Consider the following 22,750-nt stretch of genomic DNA (forward strand, 5'->3'; position numbering starts at 1 on the left):
TAAAGTGTATCTCTGTAATAATACTTACAAACTGAAAAATATCTGTTCCGATGCGGCAGATGTGTGGTGAAGCAGGTTTAAGTATGTTAAATGCTTTTCGTAGCGTTCATCCGTCACATTCAACTTTTATCAAGCCATTGAATCGGTATGAATTTGTTAGGTCATAATATAGACCTTCGTGTCGTGTCAACGCTAATGGTTTTGTAACCATTTTCGGTCCTTTAATGGTTACAATTTAGTCCAATAGTTATAGTGGTTTTTCATAAAAGCTTCTCCAAGAAAGATCAATAACGCACTTGTTCAGCACTGAAGATTTTCATTTTTTTTAAAAACAAAACAATGAGTGGTTGAACAGTTATTGATATATTATATGAAATAATACATAGCCATACTACTGATTGGTTCGAAACTTGGAATTGGGTGATCAGACTTTCATTAATCACAAATGGTTCATCAAATTCCCCCTGCTTCATTTGACAATGGAAACAATAATACAAGTTGTACAAAGAAGTCGGGAAACTAACATTGCTAATGATATATTCAGTGTAAATTCTTTCATTTACACACCATTAACTCAGGATTGTGGAGGTGCTGAACCAACGAGTAAAGCTTCGCCCGTAGCGAAACAGCTCGTAATTGGTGATTAAGGTGGTTTATAGAGCTCCCTCAAGTACACACTCTTGACAATGAAGAAAGAAATAACTTGACCGGTTGCATTAAGGTGCATTGGCATCGATACACCTAAACGTGAAGTTTAAGAGTTTATTTACACTAAGGGACCGATCATTTGATATTCTGGGGGAGGGGGAGGCCTGGGATTTTATTTTTTAAAATAAACTGTACCAGAATTTTGTTGTTGGGAAAACGATTATGCTAAATACACAGAGGGTATTGAAGTAAGCCTAAATAGCTTAACTGACTTCAGCTCTAACCAACTATCACGTAACCAACTTTTGTCTTCACGTCTGCAAACGTGGGAACATTTTCATAAACATAAACATTTTCAACTCTTTCTAACGACCCTTGCAATGTCCACATCCTAGCTTATAAAATCGATGAATTTAAACATGCCATGTGAAAGTATGTTATTACCGAGACGCCAAGAAATACTGTAATCTGGAATTCATTCAGGTGCAGCTGAAGTCTCACGAGCGCCATGAAGCAAGCAATCTCAGGCTGCATGGAGCAAAGTGGCGGGTTATGAGTTTTAGATGAAATGTATATCGAAGCCTTTACAAACAGCATTTATTTAACAATTCTTTGTCTCAAATACTGTAAATGCAATAAAACCGAACATTTAAGGAGCGCACGTAGGCTTAAATATATTTTGTTGTTTTTTAAGTAAATAATATCTTTGAAAAGTTATTCAAATCAGAACAGAGCAGGATACATCTAAAACGTTATGTAAGGATAAGAATTTATGGATGAACAATTTCTGTATTACAATTAAGAGCGACGTTTCGGTGTAGGTTCTAACACCGTTATCAAGCAAGAAAAATTTGAAACGTTCTTGCTCTGCAAAAGATGACCTTTCTAGGATGAGAGCGAGCCCATATGATACAACATGCTATCATAGACCAGACCTCAGTATTGAATTTATCAGAAACACGTTTAACAATTGTATACACCCTAATTTACTGCGATATCTTTTTAAATATACATGTATACCTTTCAGAATGAACACGACACACTTACAAACCGACCGACTGTTGATGCAATACTGCCAATAGTTTTGTGTGGTGGTGATTAGTTATCAATCAATACCCAGTGTTTGCACAACAGCTTATTTTAAATGTCTGCATTCCGTTCATCTGTCAATACACACTTCATTATCACTATGCAAACAAAGCATCATTAGTTTGTTTCGATCTTTTTCCCAGGCTCCCATCATGTGTTTCTTAAAGTGCTATCTGTACCACTCTGTTAAAAGCATGGTATACTTTAGTGAAGTAGTGTGTTACATTTTTGTGTACTGTAGTTAAGATAGTTACCATGGTGTATTGTAGTGACTATTATGGTGTATTTGGGTATTCTATACATGTGGTATATTGAAATGCACTGTGGTGAACTTTAGTGCATTGTGGTGTGCTATGGTTTACCGTGGTGTATTGTAGGGCACCATGATGTAGTTACAGTTTTATCATATTATGGCCTTACAACAACCTTACAACATTGAACCGTGAAATGTGACGTAATGTGGTGCTGAAACATTTGTCTTTGTACCTGAGCGTATCTTGGTGCTGGGATGAACTGTCATGCATTGTGTGATTGGTTGTACTGTGAATCTTTCGTGTACTGTAGTGTCTTAAACGTCTTTCATTTACCTAAAAGTCGTAGAATCTCAGAAGACAATTCAATATTAACATATTGTTTTCAGTTTCAACAAAATCAATAAATGCGCTTTCTTGTGACTTGATTTCTGGGACCATCGACCATCACTTGATTGTCTGGCTTGTGTACATGCCGCAGTCTCGTGGCGGGAGTGCTGTTGTGCGGTGTCAAGGCTACAGTCACTATTTTAAGCAAGTTGTGGAAGATATATGGGTGCTACCTGGTGCCATCACTGATTTTGAATGATCCATTCATATAGTTTTCACGGCTAGTGTGCCTTTCACTTTCAATGGAATCTGTTTTGGTGGGTAATCGAGACTGGTTATTCTCTGGCTTTGGCGTTTTATATTTACCTGTATTGGTAATGTGCAATAATTTGGCTTTGTACATGTGTGTATTGTGGTGCTGTGGTGTACCACCATGTATTGTTTTTAATTAGATTCTTTACCAAACTCGTCACGTGTATCGATCACGTAAATGCATGGAGTAAATATAGCCATATCAATGATTAGTACACGCTAGTTGCTGTCCTTGCTATATTAAGTGTTATGTACATGTACATGTTAAAAAAATATTTTAACATCTTGACAATGAGATGATTCAACATACTCTTCTGTCACCATGCGTTTTCTTGTCCTTGAGTGAGTGAGTGAGTTGGATTTAACGCCGCTTTTAACATTATTCCAGTTTTTATCACGGCGTGTCAGCTTAATGTGGGAGGAAAGACGTTTACAGGTCTATGAGGTTATTCACTCGTTAGAGTGTTGAGTTAATTAAGTCAGGTGTTAATTGGTCGCAGTCGACTTATTGGCTGTCTATGCATCTTGTCAAAATCTTGTTTTGTTTTAGCTACTCCCATTTTATCCCTGCAATATAGTTGCTTGGCTAAACCGCTTGTGTATTTAATCTGAGTTGTCATTATCATTCATTTAGGTTTTTGATCCTTTATATGTCGCCTATTGATATAAATAGCTGCTAGTAATAAACCTGTAAACCCTGAAAATTTTGCAAAATTGGGATCAGATGGGCTTCAGATCAGGCTCCGATGGTCAGTGGAATGGGGGTATTAATACAACCAAAGTAAGTCAGACGACATTAACACTGCCCCGAAATCGCTAACGAACGAAACCCAACTTTCGAATGACGACCCATAAACGGTCTAATAACTCTAGGAGGTAAAGACACATGGCTTTGACAAGGTTTTTCATAAGTGTGCGCGGACGTCGGAGAGGCCAACCTCTCCTGGTCAGCAGGGGAAAAGCAATAGCCTGACGAGTTCAACAAAGTGTGTTTCTTGACATAGGGAAAACCCGAGTGGCGAGCTAAATACTAAACCAATGCGAGAGATGTAATTACCAAAAGAAAGCGCTGAACATAAGCTATCCAACGATACCACTAAAGATTTACAACCAGATATTTACAGTTATTGAGGTAATAAAATAAACTGGTCACTAATTAACTAACAAGGAATGCACAACGAAGGAGTGAACAACGACCGCCGGACTTTGTCCAACTACGGACTATTAAGCCATGGCGGTGCGGTCACTATTGGGAACTGCATCTCAGTTTTGCAAGACAGTTTCTTAGTGATATTGATTACATTTAGATACATTTCTAGACCAAATTTTATACAATGATTAACTATACCTTTTTTCAATTGTTTTGGAGGGCGTCATGCCGGTTTTGTTCGTAGGAAGACTTTAATCAAAATGTAAATTCTGAAATAAGTTTAAGAATATTACCGACAGATTGATGTTCCCAAATATAGCCAAAACCATTGGAGTAAAGCAAGTGCTTAATCATACATACCCATGTGGTTTGTTCACTATTTGCAGATGACAGCAACATATGATAACTTTTTTTACATAATAGTTTTCAGGAAAATTTACAATTTAACTCCAGTATTTTACAGCACGTTTGTAGCATACTTGTATATATATTAAAAAAATGGGATATCTGCCACATTCTCCCCGTACCATATGACTTCGAGTTGATACTTTTACGCGTCAGAAACGTACACGTACAACAAAATAGGACAAATGTTTATTATCAAAATGTTTGAAATATGTCTGATATAATAGGTTTTGGGTACCGACAATATCCTTAAAAAAACACACATAACCTATTTTGCTTGCAACGTGGCGTTTGCGACATGCTTTTAACATGACAAAGATTTAGAAAATAATATATCAAGGTACGAATATAAATAAATGAAACATACATGTCATGATAAAACCATTTTTCCTATCTTGACAAAATGCCAGCATTCTTAAATACAGGAATTTCAGTTTCTATCTAAATTAACAGACAAATTGTAATCAGAACAAAAACTATCCAAATTATCAATCTGTTTCTGAAAACCATTAATTGTGAATGAAATAAGTGCCACGTTGTCAGCAAACAACAGCAGAAGTAACTGAATAACATCAGGATTCTATTTTTTTTATCAGCACGTTCATCAATAAATGTTGAGGCCAATAGTGGGCATAAAACGTACCCACTGGGCATTCATGCTTTATCACAAGTGTTTTTACAAGTACCTCTGTATAATAGAGTGCAAAGTAAAACTATTGTCTGTGGTGCTGTGACCCTTTCGGAATCCTGCTTGCGATTTAGATAGTCTGTCATATACCTCCGACAGAAATGTCAATCTCTTGTTCAATATATATGTATATATATAACGACAAAAACACGCAACTGCGTAATTCCTCAATACTTATTAGGTGTTTGTCTGTCACCTTTCGATTTTGAACCTTTTTTCAAACGTTAGAAATGAAACATTTCCCTTAAATTTACAGAAATTAATAGGAAACTGTACAATTTCAAATGTTTTAAGCACGTTTGGCATTTTTGAAATATGAAATACTTAGGGAAATGCAAGCCGACTCATTATTTATGTGTCACTTATTGCCCTTTCATGACCATATACAGGCATCAATGTTCAATCAAATACATTGGAAATATAAGGAAATATAACTAATTTCAACTCTTTGGCTGAGCTGTTTTGGTAAACGTTCTACAGCAGTTTTAAATAATCGTTTGAAAACATTCATCGAAACGAACTCCATACTGTCGGAAGCTCAGGCAGGTTTGGAAAGGGTTATTCTACCAGTGATCACATTTTTGCTCTATATAACCTCATGGAATTATTAAAAGCTGGATAAAAGAAACTATTTTGGGCGTTTATAAATTTTCAAAAAGAATTTGATACAGTTTGGCGGTCAGAACTGTGGCAAAAACTATTACAAATAACAGATATGGAAACTGTTTTGGCGTTATTAATTGTACCAGAATATCAAATCATGTGTTCCCTGTAATGGTAGTTTAACATGTTAACGAAAGCTATGTTCTATGTTCTATGCCAAAGACGGAAGTTAAATTTCTCACTTAACCCTCATGGTGCCTGGTCGTCAGCTGGCTTTGTACACCGCTCTGTGCCCCACTGATGACGTCACACAGTGTAACCAAATTGTATAACATGCAACTAGAGTTGTTTGTCTTTCCAACAGTATCTACAGTCAACAAATCCAAAAGATCTATGCACTGCCTAGTCAGGTACTGTAAGTTTCCTACCTTTCTACGATGTGACGTAAAGCATAAACTCACTCCTACCTTTCTACATTAATTGTAATATGGAAGCAACCCAATATGGCAAGAAAAGTTATATGGCGCCCTTGTTTGAAATCTGAATGTCCAATAATTTATATCATTGGAAAGTACATACCCTGACGGTGTACACATTCACTGAGAATTTTCCGTGAGTTATATTTACCGATAAAAAATCCCGAAAATTGTCCTTGTTTTTTACGTCAAAACAAAATTTACGGAAGTGGTCGTGATTAGTTCATACGCAGACTGTTTCAAAGATTGTGTCACACTACGAATGACAGTTTTGAATGTATAAATTGAAGGAATCCCGGTTACATTGTTTTATGTTTTAGTGACCGTGCTCTTTTAATAACGATAAAACAACTTTGGGGTATTTGACATCGGACATTTTCAACGGACACAATGTGAAAGATCGCTAAACAGCCCTGACAACATTGAAATTGACATCGCTCAATATCGGACATCACTATTATTTCTTGATAATAAACACGATTATTCTAAAGTATACGTACAGCCATCAAAGAGTAAGTGCACGTAGATTCAATCAAAATCGTTAAAAAGGTTTCATGGGCTGCAAATCTATTCAACAAACCTATTTTCAATCACGTATCTTGGGCGCCATATGTTTCTTTGTGCAATCACACAGACCGCTTATCATACGTCGGGTGTTATGACGTGTTGTTAATGGTTTATATCTAAATCGTAAAAACTTGAGATGTAATATTGGACAATTTTAATACTTGAATTTGAAAGCTCAAGAAGCGTATAGTAGGTAAGTAATTATTATAAAATACGTATGTCACTGAACGAAGTATTTGATAATTAAGATAATGCACCCTGAAAAAAACATAATGAATTTTAAACTATTAAAAACATCAAAACGAAATCACATTTACACTGAAAACATTTTGTCTTTCAGAAATCGAGTGTCTATATGTTGTGTTTAGCTCTCATTATGTTTGCTGTTTATGTTATAAATTGAACGATGTGACATTCTAATATATGAGGCTAAAATATTGAAAAAGGTTTAATATTGGATCCATTTTGACAGCTTTCCATTCCCTTACTCAACCATATGCACAATATTTTCTTGCAATGTCAAGCTTTCAAACAGATACAAACAGATATGAAAAACACATATTAATATATGTCAACATACAAAAATTAGAAAACTTCGCGAAATATTCTAACAGTGTTAGTCAAGTGATAAACGGTCTTATTCACTCGTCGGTCGCCGTGGCAATCTTCGCAATCGTGAATCATGGATCTACTTTCTAGTTAAGTAAAAGAGAATATTATTTTTCAGAAACTGAAACCACGTGTATCCATTACTACCACAACATTAGATCAGCCGTTGGACGTGACGTCATCCACGTCACAACACGCGAGGTCAAATCACGCGCCACTGTCCAGACGAGAAATTCACAGATACGGGAAATCAGATTGTAACGCCATTGAAGGAAAAATAAAATAAAGCGTTTACTCATTGCTGAAATTTCAGATAACATTTTAAATAAGAGTTGAAGATTTGCAATAGATTATCATACGTTAATCATGAGAACAGTCTACATCAATGATTTGTAAATCTAATGTTAATAAGATCTAATATACAAGGCAGACTGTTGGAAATGCTAGCTGTGGTGCTATGATAATATATTCCATTTTCTGAGGACATTTATAATGTGTACTTGATGATATATATACATACATAATTGTTTATTAATTATTGTGCACTGTCACATCAGGCACCATGTACATTACACTCAGGGAAAATACTATTTCAGCAAACCAATCATAGCGCCATTATCACAATTTCAATAGAAAGGAAAAACAAATCGAAATCGAACTTTACAGCACATCAGCTTACGTTTTGATCATGATCTTCCTGCCCTTAAATATACACTATACCACCTTTATATTACCGATCATAGCTATCTTTCGATATCTTAGATTTGAATATTTCCTGTAAATCAGCATTATAAACAGAACGACACTCTGCACTGTCGTTTCGCCAAATCGCTGTGACAGTCAATAAACATATGCAATACTTGAGCACAAAACGCCCGTTGCGGAATAAATGCTAGTAGTCATACGCCAATAACTGTGTAGTGGGGAAAAGTGAAGCTTTCTGAATAGTTTGGTCAGATTTCCTTTTCAAATTAGCTGTCTGATACTAAAATAGTTCCGAGTATGTAACATGGGTGCATAATGAAAATTCGCTGTCATTCGCATGAAGTTCGCCGTCATTCGCATGAAGTTCGCCGTCATTCGCATGAAGTTCAACATGGCAGAAAAAGGTCGAGAAGCGCGGTAACCACTTTATTAATCTCACCATATTTCGCAATCCGTAGCACTGTATAAAATATGAGTTACACGATGTTCAATCTGAGATGATAAGGGTGAGAATGGTTATGATATTTATTTTGCGCACTCAGCGTTTGACATCTTAATCAACACTTGAAAAGAGACATTTTCACGGGACCATATAAACCAAATATGCATAAAAAATGAATTTACTTTTCAATAATTCACGATTAGGAACATTTTTTGTGAACGTTTTGATTGTGCTATAACGATCATAAAATATTTAGGCCTCTATTTTCAGCTTATCACCATTAAAGTATGTTCACTGAAAGATGCAACAAAGTTTGTTCATTTTGCAATATTAAGAACAGTTACAGTGTACTTGATGTTATATATACATAAAATAAGGGATTTCTGCAAGTTATAATCTTAAAAAATATACAAAGAAAAAGAGTTCAATTATTTGCCCTTGTCAAAACTCCTTTATGCACACAACATCTCTTTCAAAAGTGTCATGAAAAGTTTCACGTCGTCCTAGGCGACAGCAGTATTTGTGTCGTCGTAATGCCTATGATGTAACAGTTAGTGACGATAGAGGGAGACGCAACACGGAGTCACAGGCTACAGCCAACGTTATGTTTTTGACGTCGTAATGCCTTTGAAGAACATTTTGCGCCCGAGAACATCCCAAAGATCCTCTATTGGGGACATTTCAGAGGACTTAGCGGGCCAGTCCAATGTTCGTATGCCTTCTCGTTGGATATAATCGGTGACGACCTGGGCACGATGTGATCTGGCATTGTCGCCTTGACAGACGTGTCAGATTCATTACAAATAGGCCTGGCGCACGAGAGGCCTTGCAAGGCTCTCGCTTGTATGTCAATGATGCAGCAACACGATGTTTAATTCCCTGAACAGACATAGCATGAACAGAATATAGCAGGGTCATCTGTTTTATAGATATTCTGTGCAAACACTTTCACAAACTTAGTTCCAAAAGTGGTATCATAAGTCGCTAGTTACAGAGTACTCGGGCATACAACAATGATTTCTTTACACCTTGTGCGTCCACTTACGAATAGTAGCCTTCTCAGCCGATCGTCCGTCAAGTCAACAGAAGTGGCAATACCACACCAGTTTGCCATGCGTATACTTGAACGAATCATATTGGATATCTCTGAACCAAATTTGTCTCATTTGAGACATCAGAAAACCTTAAAGCATTCACGCATTTGGGCTATTAAAGATTTTTCCATCATTTTCCTGTTCCAGCAATTAAAGTTTACAGGAGCTGACAATCTCAGTTGTGTGACTATTTGGGACTGACAATACTAGTATAATTTAATCAAGGTTTTCTTCAACACAAACTGATTCAACATTGTTGATGTGGGGGCTGTCATTATCAATGTCTGCTGTGAAAAGTTAGTTTATCAGGGTTGTTTTATGTACTCTAAGTTCTGGCAATAACTTATGAAACATGTCGTTAATGTAATGCCAGATTGCTGATTATTTGTTTGTTGCTGCGCTTATGGCAAAGTTTCATTGATTGTGATCAAATGGGAACAATAGCCTTTGTCCCGCAGAGAAACTAACACCACTACAAGGAGGTCAATAGATTATGAAACCTTCTAATCAATGTGATACATGTGCTGGAAGGAATATCCTTACCAGATCAGGTAATCAGGCTGTCACGGAGCTGGGCTCCAATGATCAGGGGTGTCATTAACCTCGAACTCGCCTGGGTTCAATACCGAGAAATAAACACAGTGGGTCTATCCCCAAATTGACTGAGCAAGGAAATACTAAAATTCCAAAAAGCTAGACAATCACGGGAAGGTTGTTTATCCGCGGATTAATCGAAACACGGAGTATTAATTGCAAACCCTAACTACTAAATTTAGCTCAATACAACCAGTGTAAGTCAGTGCCCCGTAATCACTGACTAACGATACCTGTGTTTCAAGCGACCACCCAGTAGCGAGCCGACTCGTAAAACGGCCTGACCCTGACACAGTTTATATATACTGCGCGAGGACAACCGGAGAATACAATAGTTTCGGTGCTTAGCCAAAGTGTGTTTCTTAACATGGGGAAAACATGAATAGCAAACTTACTACTATATCCATACGGGAGATGTATTTATCTAAATAGAGCGCTGAACATAACCTATCCAATGGTATCATTAAAGATCTACAAGAAGCTATGTACAATTATTAAGGAGGCAGAAACGATCATAAATACATTAAAAATGTCTAAACGTACTTGGAAGTGTCGCTCTACAGCGTAACATTGAAGTCACACAAACACTATCAATACATGAATAAGGTAGAAAACATATATGAGATAAAATACATGGTAAGATGTGAAAGAATGAAATAGTCGGGTCACTAATTCTCACCAAGAGTGTAATGACACTGTACAACGACGACCGCCGGATAATTGAAGCGGGGGACCGGTGCGGTCACCAGGTTGTCACTAGGCTAGTTTAAGGACCCGGTGACACAGGCCCTATTAGATACATCACATATGTTGACAATGAAGACCATACACACCAAGACAATCTTTGGTTGTAGAGAAACACCAGATATCTCTGTGAAGAATGAAACTAATATCCTCGAAGAGCAACTTGTGTACAGATGTTTCTACCACTACATCTTCGAGTAAAAAGCATTTACAATAAATTCTGCAACATGAAGGGTTATGGCATTGCCCACCCTGATAACGGTGTAAAAATCAACATTTAAACTTCTCTAAATGCAATGAAGTAGTCCTGGTCAATTCGGTTTGTGTATCTACCAAGCGAATACATGGAGTAAATAGTCCCAATTCAATATTAACTATTTGCCCTTTGTTTTGTTTTCTATTCTTTCATGTTCCTATACTTGAACACTTTTTTACAATCAGTCGATTGTCATAATGTATTACATGTACACACAGCACATACTCAACTCCCCATGCTGGATACTGTTTGTGAAGAACCTTCAAATGAATGCTCGGATTTGAAACAGAGAAAATAGTTTGAAAAAGCTAAAAGAAACGCAGCAAACCATATAATATACATGTCTTTTGCAAAAAATAACGAATATTCGGGAGGAAATGCTTCATGTTCCCTACAAAAGGCCAAATATCCACCTTGACTGTTTGGTGAGATTTTACCTTGAAGTGAAAATGACAGATGAAGAGCCACAGCAATATTAAGTTTTGAATCCGTTACGTCACACCACGACGTCGCACTTCAATTCAACCTTCACAGCAACACCCAATGGCATGAATTGGGACGTTATCAACAGAACATTTACGTCAGCGACCGTCCCCGTAGTGGGCCCCCTCACACTCTCTCCACCTCTCCCCGGGGGACAACCCATCCACACGACATATGGATTCGAACGACGCATCATCGATAAAGTTTCCAGACAGCCACTCCACAGCCCGTGCCATACTTCGAAATCATAATAATTCCACGTCACATTTGATATTGATCTGTACTGCCCACCTGAACGAGAATTAGAGGAGACATACAAACGAATGATGGGTCAAAAATGTTAACTCGTCCATGAAGACATTTGGACAGTTTTAGAAATAATGACTCGTTAAAAAGGCTGAGAATGGCTTCTGACAATTTCCAAAAGGTATTATCAAACTGTAAATTGTATAAACTCTTCAGACTTATGTTGACGCAATTAACCTACACGAGCTAATATTATACATGCAGATCAAAAGGGGTCATAACCATTAGATACACCGGGAGGTAAAAAGATTAATACATTGAAAGATATGATATATCAGAACTACTAATCCTGATTGCAATGGCTAAACATTATATTTTTAATTGTTTTGGATTTGGACAAAGTAATACAAAAGTGGATAACGTATCATGGCGACATTACACCCTTGTATTGGTAAGTGGAATATATGTTATATGCATAGCAATAGGATGTAAAAAAACATCAAAGCATCATGAATATGCACGTTTTTATTAAACTGCTAAAATTACATACATGTATGTAGACAAAATGGATTACCATGGATTTAAGTGCTTGTGTAGAATAATATTTATAAACTCCTTTTCATGATATAATCATAATAATCAATACCGAGTCCAGGATTGTGTAATCTACATTCTTGATCAATAGCTATTGACCAACGTCAATCTGTTGTGACAACCAAAAACCATCTGCCTATACACACAACAGGAAGTCTAAAGTAAATTTCAATATTAAAAAGAGAATAATAAATGAAGCTTGAAGATAAATGTTGTGTACTTTGAAAGAAACGTTTCCCACCCCAATACCATTTCAGTTATACTTGTCAAGCAGCAAACAAACACGTAAATGTCACATCATTCTTGTAACATCTTTGGAATGAGAAGATCCCCACACACTTCTGCCATCATACTTATTCTTTTACCTTCATCAAGGAACGATCAGTGGGTTGATGACAGGAATTCAATGCACGCTGCTGTCGTGTGCATAAAACTTTAAACGGACGACGAGATATTGTATTCTTTAAATCTTTCTAATAGTATGAAAGACGGGATATGGGTCGTTGGTAAAATTACTCTAAGTGTTGCCAAAATACGTGACTGGTATCTTTATCTAAACAAAATATAATTGGAAAACATGATCCACTGAACCAATGTAATAGGCGTATTAACAATATTTCATTTTCAACATATGAACTATAAATTGATGCAGGATGGGTTGATGGATGGGTGTTTATAAATGATTTATTTTTCCAATCTGAAAAAGCACATACCTATGACGAGTTTATGTAAAGATACTGAAATTAAACTCACATTTCAAGGTGTGAAGAATACTGTTACTGCATAGTTTAAAATCTTTACACAGAAACTAGGTTTCACAGGGAATATACCACGCTGTTGATACCATGAGTATCTTCAACCTGAAGAATTACAAATACATAAGTAGAACAGTTTATCAAACTTTATTGAATCAAAAGAATACACGAAATGTGGAACTCTAACATGGAAAAACGGACATCAAAATTAGGGTTAGCTAAAGACGAGTACATCTGTCCCTTCAACGAAATAGAAAATACATTTTAATGGACAAAGACTTCTGTTATTGCATGTTTGCCCCAATACAGAAATGTTCCCTCGGACAGTAATCAAAATGTAACAACCTATGAAGATCCGGGTAGAACAGGTCTTGAGCAACCCATGCTTGTGTGATTATATTGGTATCGGATGACGGGTAGCAATGCATACACTCACCAGACTGATCTAGATAATTAACAATTACATACAATACAAAAAGTTTGCTGTGGACGGCTTTTCATATTGAATTCGCGTATGATTGTCACAGTTGATGGCTTTGAACCCAGACACAGCTGTGCTCGGACACTCTCCTTATCCGACAAAGTTGCCGTTTAGCTGCTCTTTCCTCCTTCCTTGTTTTCTAATCCTTTACGCTATGGAACAGTTTATTGGCTGCAGAAACAAAGTCAGTGCAGCCTGCAGCCATGTGCAGCCATATCTCACATAATCTTATGATAAGGAGGATGAGTATTCTCTAAATATTTATCTATATAGGATATAGTTTGCAACACTTTAAACACATTCACAAACAGATTTCACAGTGCACTTGTATTATCTTCAACCTGAAGAATTACAAACAAGTAGTGAGAGAGTTGGGTTAAACGCCGCTTTTAACATTATTCCAGTTATATCACGGCGTGTCAGCTTAATGTGGGAGGAAAGCCCGAAGTGATGCAGGTCTCTGACGTTAACCACTTCGGTGAAACCCACGAGCACAGGTATGGTGTTGAGAAACCGAGAATTATAATCGGGGCGCATTGGAATTCGAACCCACAATCATTGGTTTTCTGGCGTGTCTAAGGACGCAACTCTGCACAATGAATCGCGGCGCCTTAGACGACTAGGCCAACCTTGCCCCCCACAAATAAGTAAGTAGAATATTGTTTTATACTTTATTAATCTGAAGAGAATTTTGAGTACACGATATGTGAAAATCTAACATGGGAAAATACACCAAAACATTTTGTTAGCTAATGACGAGTATCATATATCAATATTAATCATTATGATCTAAATAATTAACAATAAAGATGAATAAAATTATCATATAATGTATAGTTTTCCCGGCGGAATAAAACCAAAGGATAAAAAACGGATACAGATTCAAATGTGAAAGGTCAGTTAGGTTCTGCTTTCAGTGTTTACAAACAAACATGGCGTCGATGTGGTCAATCGACGATCGAGTCAGAATTAACTATCGGAAATATGGAGAAGCTACTGGGATCATTGTTATCATTATCAAAACAATAGTCTCTGAATAGATACTGAAAATCTGTTTCTAACTGGGACGAAGCGTAGGTATTTCACAACTTATGACAACTTTGGAGATATAAATTGCGAAACAATTTAGTGGAGACACTATGATCTGTTTCCATATTTGTTCCACTTTTGCGGCTTGGGACCTTTTCCCCAATTCTATACAGTTGGATTTGGCCGAAATGTGTACGAAGTGTTACCGTTTCATCGCTGTGAGTACATCTGGCTCTTCACTTCCTAACGTAATAACAGTCATAGGTACACTCTCAACAAACTGACTTCTCAAAGACTTGTGTTAGAGAAGCTTCCCTTTGATGAAGTGCAGTTAGTCTAACGGGAGGACAGATGGATTGCCGGGAAAGGCTAGTAGAAACAATATGTGAAGGTAACTGTTATTTTGCCTATATGTAGTTAACCCACTGTCTAGAAAACAGGTTTCAGTTGGAACTATATTGACTGTTGTCACTGACCGACTGCCAAATAACAGATCTTTTGACGTAATATATATTAATGCTTACATTCCAGGTAAACTTGCAATGTTTAGGTATTGTTTGTGAGAGATAAGAACAGGTTTTTCGACGACAGATTAAAGAACGACATTATCATAAAGAGGTTATCACGCTTGTGTGTTGTAGGATGGTAAATTGGTAAATATTCTGTATTACTAATAAACACAATGTATTCAGCTCGAAAGGTTGTATCCTAAATACAATGTTTATTCCTAATACAGGATATTTAGCATCCAAAAACATACTCTATATATTTTGCTTTGCGCGGCTTATATATCGAATTCGCACATGAAGGGATGGTCATACCAACAGGAGATGTCGTTGAACCCAGATACAGCTGTTTCCAGACACTCGCCCCAAGTAGAACAGTTAGTGCTAGGTTCATTTATGTTCCATCTGAAGTAGGTAAACTCGTCTCCAGTCGAGTACTTCCAGCCGTCGTCCACAGTGCACTTGCCATCGATGAGAACTGAAATTATGATTCAATTTTGTCGTTTATTTTAGCTTTCTCCAATATAATGTGACATCTTATACTTAACAATCAATTTACATCATCTTTTATCTGTTTTCTGCTGATGCACAAAAGCAAGAAAATGCGCCACCTTTTCTCAAAACGCTTCCATTTTTTATTGATGTACGAATACACCGAAATATATGGCAATCCACTCTAACAAGGCCATATATAATATCGCTGAAAGACTATAGACGTCTTGATTCAAAGTTGGAACATTCGTGATTTCACAGGTCATTTTACACGGGACGAAAATTTAAAGACTGTAACGTTATTTTCCTTCTTTCACTCTACCTGGTAAATGTTTACACGACGTTTATTTTTACTGGGTGTGTCGTTTGCCGGGTTAACGTACGAGTTAGTACGATAGGAGTTTCAATCCAATCCTCATGATACTGGTAAGAAAACAACTAACGAGCGAGAGCAGTAGAAACATGTGGAGATTCGAAGCCTCCTTAGCCAACTGGATACATTTTTGTATTTAGATACCAAACTAGGTTTGTCAGCACCATACCCGTGCTCGTGGGTTTCACCGAAGTGGTTAACGTCTGAGACCTGCACCACTTCGGTCTCTCCTCCCACATTTAGCTGACACGCCGTGATATAACTGGAATACTGTTAAAAGCGGCGTTAAACTCACTCACTCACTCACTCAAGGTCTTGATAAAGCTTTCAAATTGTTTCTTAGTAGACATGTGGATAATATTCCATATATGTGCTATTTCGGATCCAACAGAAGGCGATTCGAGTCTTTCTTTAACCTGCCTTGCTTCTAATCCATTTGCAGAGTGCTGTTTGTGTATCTATTACGAAACATTGAGAACCTGCCAGCTTCCAACACTATTCTGTATTCCAAGTGTGCAACATGACAATATTCGGAACATCCATAAATAATTTTTTAATTTGAAGTTTACACGATATACGGCTTTTTCATTGGACGAGAGAGCGGTCACATGACCGCGAAATTGACGTTCCTAAGTGTATGAACGACACAATTTGACGTGCATACGTTTTTCACGAGACCGTGTTCTTGAAATGACGTAAACACTGACGGACTACTTCCACATTCCTTGGGAAACCCCGGCCCTGGGAATTCCTAGCTCGAAAACACACATAAGCGTTCTTTCTGATCATTTAGAACCTTTATTCTTGGTCTCTGCGTTTCAGTATACATTGAGAAATGTCAGAGAGCGTGACTGCATGATTGTTCACGAATATCCTCGCTGCGGCCTATCCTAATGAACAAACGATGAAAACGGCTGACATTGACCGTCTCCAGCAATCTATGAATTTACCTCAGTGTCTGTTTGACGCATCTTTTTTCACCTTTCAATGATCGGCCAGTTGATAAATGATGACTAACACATGTAACCGCCACACGTTCATTAACAACTTCGGAAATCTCTCCGGTCACGTTTATCGTGTCGGCCATTTTGACGTCTTGTACTTGATGTAAATGTATTACGACGCGCAGTCATTGTGGCTGACTTACTGAGGTAGTTCATTACAGACCTTTCTCATCTAATGGGGATAGTATATGAACACATGTGTTGCGTAAGATGTTTCTGAAGAGCAAGTTCTGCATCCATACGCTCATGTCACCTCTCTTTTTGGGGAACTATTTTATTCCGCGATATAGCTGGTTGTTGTTTGACTGTCAGTGTAAACATGAAGTCACAAAATACTAAATAAAATTGTGTTTAGATCTTGGCTTACATCCTTTGAGGTAAGAAATTGTGATAAAAAATTATAAGAATTGACGTTCATGCAATGTTTGGCCCTCACTCTATGAAGCTTCATACTCCAATGAACTCACACAAAGTGAAGGTCAATTCTTAAGTGCACTCGCATTCATTCTAGGGCATGTTACTTTTTGCTGCTGCTACTTATTTCCCCCATTGTATAACATATTTATTCTAAACCTAAAACTGTGTTTAAATATAAATCATTCATTATTCATTGATTTGATATGTTCATTTACAGATTTCACAATTTAGTTATTAGCATACCAATTTCTTGGTTTCGCAACTTCAAAACAAAAGCCAGTATTTGATAATACAGCTACTATCTACTTTCTTGGTCAGTAAGTGACAAAAATACACACATTGAAATTATAAATTATCAAATCATATTTCATGACAGAATATTAAACTATTCGGTCAGCTTCAGTGTTTGGTGTCTACGTTCCACATCTTTTAACGTACAATCGAGCATCCGCTTTCTTCCAAGAATTTTAACGCCACCGGTGGGGCAAGACTTTATCTGGTTTCTTCTACTTGGGATAGTGATTCAAAAACACACGCGTAAGATACAGACAGAATCGTTGGAGAGAGAGAAAGGAGACGATAAAACAATAATCAAATCCGTTGTGTATCTTACTCCATAAACACAAATAACGAATCTCCCTTGTACAAATGTATTCATATAAAGTATAGTGTTAGGACAAATTGGATTTATCATGGCTGAATGAGCTGAAAGTGCACTTCAATAAAAGCTTTTATTTGTGCATTTAGTTAATTGACAATTATTCATCACATTCAGCATATGGTAACACAGAAAATATCGACTTTGACTCATCAATTCAGTGACGTGCAGCATGTGACAAATAATAATGTGACATACTAATAATATCGGAAATTATGATATCAATATCAGATGATGTGAAATAGCAGAATGCAAAAACATTCGAAAATCTAGGCACTGGACTAGCATTTCTGAAAACATAATAGGGAGACAGTTGTTGACGTTTCATGTGACTGCTTACTGGGGTTCTGTGGCCAAACGGCAGACACAAATTCATCCTTCGCACTTGACGTGATTCTGATAAGATGGCCTCCCTCGGAGTTACAGATCCTGGTAGCTTTATTGTGGCTCACTTCCGTTCCACCATGTATTTTGAAACACACATTCACCGTGGAATTATAATCATATCCACGATGACTTGGACAGCCATATCCATCTGAAATATAAATTCTCTATTACAGCTATGGCAACTCGAAATGGTAACGTCAAACTGGAAATGTTGCTCAAACGAAACATGTGATAACATATCATGTACCAGTCATGCTCTCATCTTTTTTCCAAAAGGAAACATTAAGTGTCACAATCTTCCGAAACAATATTTACATAAGCGAGATGTCACATGTATGGTTTTATGAAGCATTGGCAAAATGTAAAACTTAATTGATATGACGCGACTTCCTAATGCCTGCCTAACATTCATGTAATACTATTATTCTAAATATTCAAGTACGTGTACACGTTCTCAGTGTGTGTGACATTGATACATACTTAGAACAAACAAATTTATTATGTTTAGGGTTCATTTGAATTCCATAAGAAAGTGTTCTAAGAACACGCATCTGTTTTCTCAAGCATCACGCGTTATACATCAAGCTTGTCGAAGTCTATTAGTAAAGATGCATCTAGATAAGGCAGCTTATGTCTTCATATGTATTTGTTTAAGCCCCACCCTGACTATAAATAGGCCGCAAAGTGGAGGTATTTCAGTTTCCAACAGTCACTTACAACATAAACACAACCGAGTGTTGAGAGAAGCCTTTTGAATACCGTACGTCAACAAGATCACCAAAGACCCCCAAACTTCGTATGAACGTGAAAGGGAAACCTCGGATACCACAAATGGCTTCATACCTTGATATAAGTCAATACATTTTCTGTAGTTACATCATGAAAAATCGAATCGTTCGTGTTTGAGCGTCTGCCTCAATCACTGTGGGCGCACAGGGTTCCGCTATAAATAATCTCAAAAATTGTTCACCGATCAAATATAAAATTACTATTTTCATTACACCATCATAAAATAACAGGTCAACTTTATCTTTCTTCAGCTGTTCATCCAAAATTCGTTTCCGAAGCAAAGCGACTCGAAACACGTCATAAATTAATATACAGAGTGGTAGCTAGTCGCTAAAAAATTATTTAAAATATTGTCATATAATAAAATTACTTAGATGAGGTCGGAGATGTGACACATATACAAAAGATAGGGATGGTCTGATGTTAATGATATTTGGCATGCCACACAACGAAACAGCAAGGAATATAAATCTGGGTCACGGGGATCCGCAAAGTTTCAAGGAGTGACTTCGGCACGGGGTACTTCAGGACAAATGTAAACTCTGCCAAAACACATTGCTACTGGGCAATGACAACATGTGACTGAAACGACCCAAAAACTATTTTCATCCTTTGGAAATACCAGGGTTTTCACGAACATTGTCATCCAGACTCCAGAAGTAGGCAAGACGAACACGACAAACTTTAAAAATCACCGATAGCCTTGGATATTTTAAAAAATGCTATGCATAAACTGCAAATATGCCGACCGTACACCACAGGATTACGTTTAGTGCCGTGATACATATTATGGCGAATGTTTCATGAACACTGCTCTTATTCATCACGACAAACGCATTTCGTTCTCGTCCAGAGAATACAAGCGCAGGTCTAATTTGTGTGTGTGTTAGACTGGAATGAAAACATTAATCGTGGACATTCCACAATAACATTTTATGAAGATGTGAAGACGAAATGACAGGTAGGTTTGGAAACCGAAGACCTCCGGGTTTGTTGAATAGTCTTGGAATCGTTTGATGGATATATATTGCCATTGAAACTTACGCCCTTGTCAAACGACCCACGTGGGTGGATGGCGTCACCCGTTTACGCATTAACCAATGACACATGTGCGTTATCATGACGTCATATTGACCTGTCAGATGACTCGTATAAGCTCCGCCCATTGAGAGTGCGGTAGTTCTTACCGCAAATGCCGGTTTAAACACAAGGTTTATCATCTTAATTAGTTATCCCACTGAACATTGGTCAATGTGTGTTTCATTAAACAAAGATTTGTGCAGACAGAGACTGTATTTCCTTCATCGAAAACACGCTGCGCTGATCACAGCTGATGACTATCTAAATCTCTGTTGGAAAAACTCAGTTGTTAGACTTATTAATGAACCAGCACTTGTTTGGCACATAGGTGTCTATTCAAAACGTATCTAACGAGCGATGGTGGCCTTGCCTTTCGTTCGATCAGATACCATAGAAAGGCCACTCGTTTCATAAAAATGGTATATAGTGAGAATGAGAGCGGTATTCTCTATCAAACTGCGGCATGGTATCTCAGTAGGCAAGCACTATAAATCGGCATCAGTCCGAACTAGTTCAAGCAGCCACACGCGCGCACGCACGCACGCACGCACGCACGCACATGTGCATGCACGTCGCTATGTAAGAAATCTTGGACGTGACGTTAAAGCCCATTTCACCTCACCTCACCTTCATTTTACGAATGTTTAAGGACAGACTGCTGAAAGTTTTTTACACCAATATCAGATATGATACGCAATAGTTTATTTTTATGACAATAGTCATAGTATAAGACTTTGTTTTCCAACTTCTAAAAGGAAATGATTCTAAAATATACATTATCCCACCGAGTGTGTTTATACGTTTAGTTCATTATATGAGGGAAAGGTACATATTCCCTGTATCAATACTCTTTGTCATTGCATAAGTGATCCAACATGCAAATAAATATACAGACTATATCGCTTAAACACAATACCATTCAGTTTCAAATTCAATGTATAATTATTCCTGTCACCTTCAAATCTTGTATATTATACATAAACAACACTGTACACTGCTACCTTCAGATCGTGTCTATGATATAAGACCACATATACACAACACGTGCTAACGTAGAAAACAGGCCAGGCGCTTAGGATTTGTGTTCAGTAATGCGTGGCAATACATTACGGGCGTAATACACGTGAGAGATTGTTTTCACGACGATAGAGAATTTGGAATTTTCCATTTTTCAAAAGCTAACTGTGACTTCAGATATTCCGCGTTGCGATTTGGAGAGACGTGACGTCACAATAGTGTTGTGCTTTGTAAAACTTAATATGGAGAGGTTTGCTAAATTTAGTTTGGAGTGTCCACTTCACCTTGACTTAGGAGGTTGCTAAGGTACACACTTTCGATGCCGGTTGTGAATGCGAGTAAGCAATGATGATGTTAAAAGACAATGTTTGAGCATATACAGAAACAACCTTTGATAAATGGTTAGTATCGATGTTCCTTAATTCAGCTCGACAACCCATCTTTTTGTATATATGTTCTGCCTGTATTCAACAAAGTCGTTTATTATAAAATTCAAAATGAAATATTCCATTGTAGAAATAGTAAGAATACTCTGAACTGATGTATTTCAAAGTTTATGAAACTATATATGCCAGTTTGTTTGCACCAGCTCCCCAGTTACAGTCTCACATATTCAGAATGACTATTTCTTTGTTTCACTGAATTGTTCTGAAATAGATTCCATCGTGTTTGATAATCTGGTACGACCAAGTGCATGTGCAGTATACCAGTGAATGACGAAATCAACCAGTAATTGCTGAGATCAACAACGCTAATAGGTTATCGGTAGCCATTGTGCTATGCGTCGAAATGTGGGTTATCGGTAGATCGATGCATTCACACACACGGTTTTCGTGTGAAAGGCGTGTTTATTTTGAGCTTTCTGATGGCATTTGAGACATGATTTGGTCAAACGCAAGCCACGAAGCTGTTTAAACGTATTATTGCTAAGACCAGACAGGTTCACTTACCTCTGTTGGTATTGTAGATGTCGAGGTCGGTATTGAGGTCACTTCCCCAGAAGGGAACCTCAAGCCTGCCTGGGTAGGTGTAGCACTGTTTGTTGTACCTGTCGTAAATCAGCGAGACACACTCATGGTTTTTCAGACAAGAGTTGAAGCAGTCAAGCACATTCTCCACACTTCCTGGCGGGGCTATGTCCGAAGGGAGGAAGTGCAGCAGAGACAGATGCAGCTGAAGTCTCACGAGCGCCATGAAGCAATCTCAGGCTGTTTGGACAAAGGTGGCAGGCTTTGAGTTTCAGAGGAAATATCTTAGCTCATAACAGGATATGTATTTTTTTAAAACACATTCCATTCTTTCTGAAAAATGCTCGCTATAGGCTAGGGTTTCGCGAATCATTCAATATAAAAAGCAATTATGACTTTTTATATAATTATATCTTCCATGCAAAAAGAATGGACTCAATTACCAATGTTCTATTTCCTGTTCTTTTAACCTCCTGTTACCCATTAATACAAAACGAGAATCTAAACT

General features: G+C 37.4%; 1 protein-coding gene across 1 annotated transcript; it reads right to left on the bottom strand.

Annotated features, from left to right (window-relative positions):
* Nucleotides 1–15,335: 15,335 nt before the first annotated feature.
* LOC139466754 (uncharacterized) lies at nt 15,336–22,468 on the bottom strand. Its single transcript, XM_071248422.1, has 3 exons — nt 22,225–22,468; nt 18,342–18,536; nt 15,336–15,535 (listed from the first exon to the last, which is right to left on the bottom strand). The coding sequence occupies exons 1-3, from the start codon at nt 22,466–22,468 to the stop codon at nt 15,336–15,338; spliced, it is 639 nt and encodes a 212-aa protein (XP_071104523.1).
* Between the last annotated feature and the right edge of the window lie 282 nt (nt 22,469–22,750).

The sequence above is a fragment of the Haliotis cracherodii genome, unplaced genomic scaffold (genome assembly GCF_022045235.1).
Source record: "Haliotis cracherodii isolate W230 unplaced genomic scaffold, xgHalCrac1.p SCAF_1, whole genome shotgun sequence".
NCBI classification, from domain to species: domain Eukaryota; kingdom Metazoa; phylum Mollusca; class Gastropoda; order Lepetellida; family Haliotidae; genus Haliotis; species Haliotis cracherodii.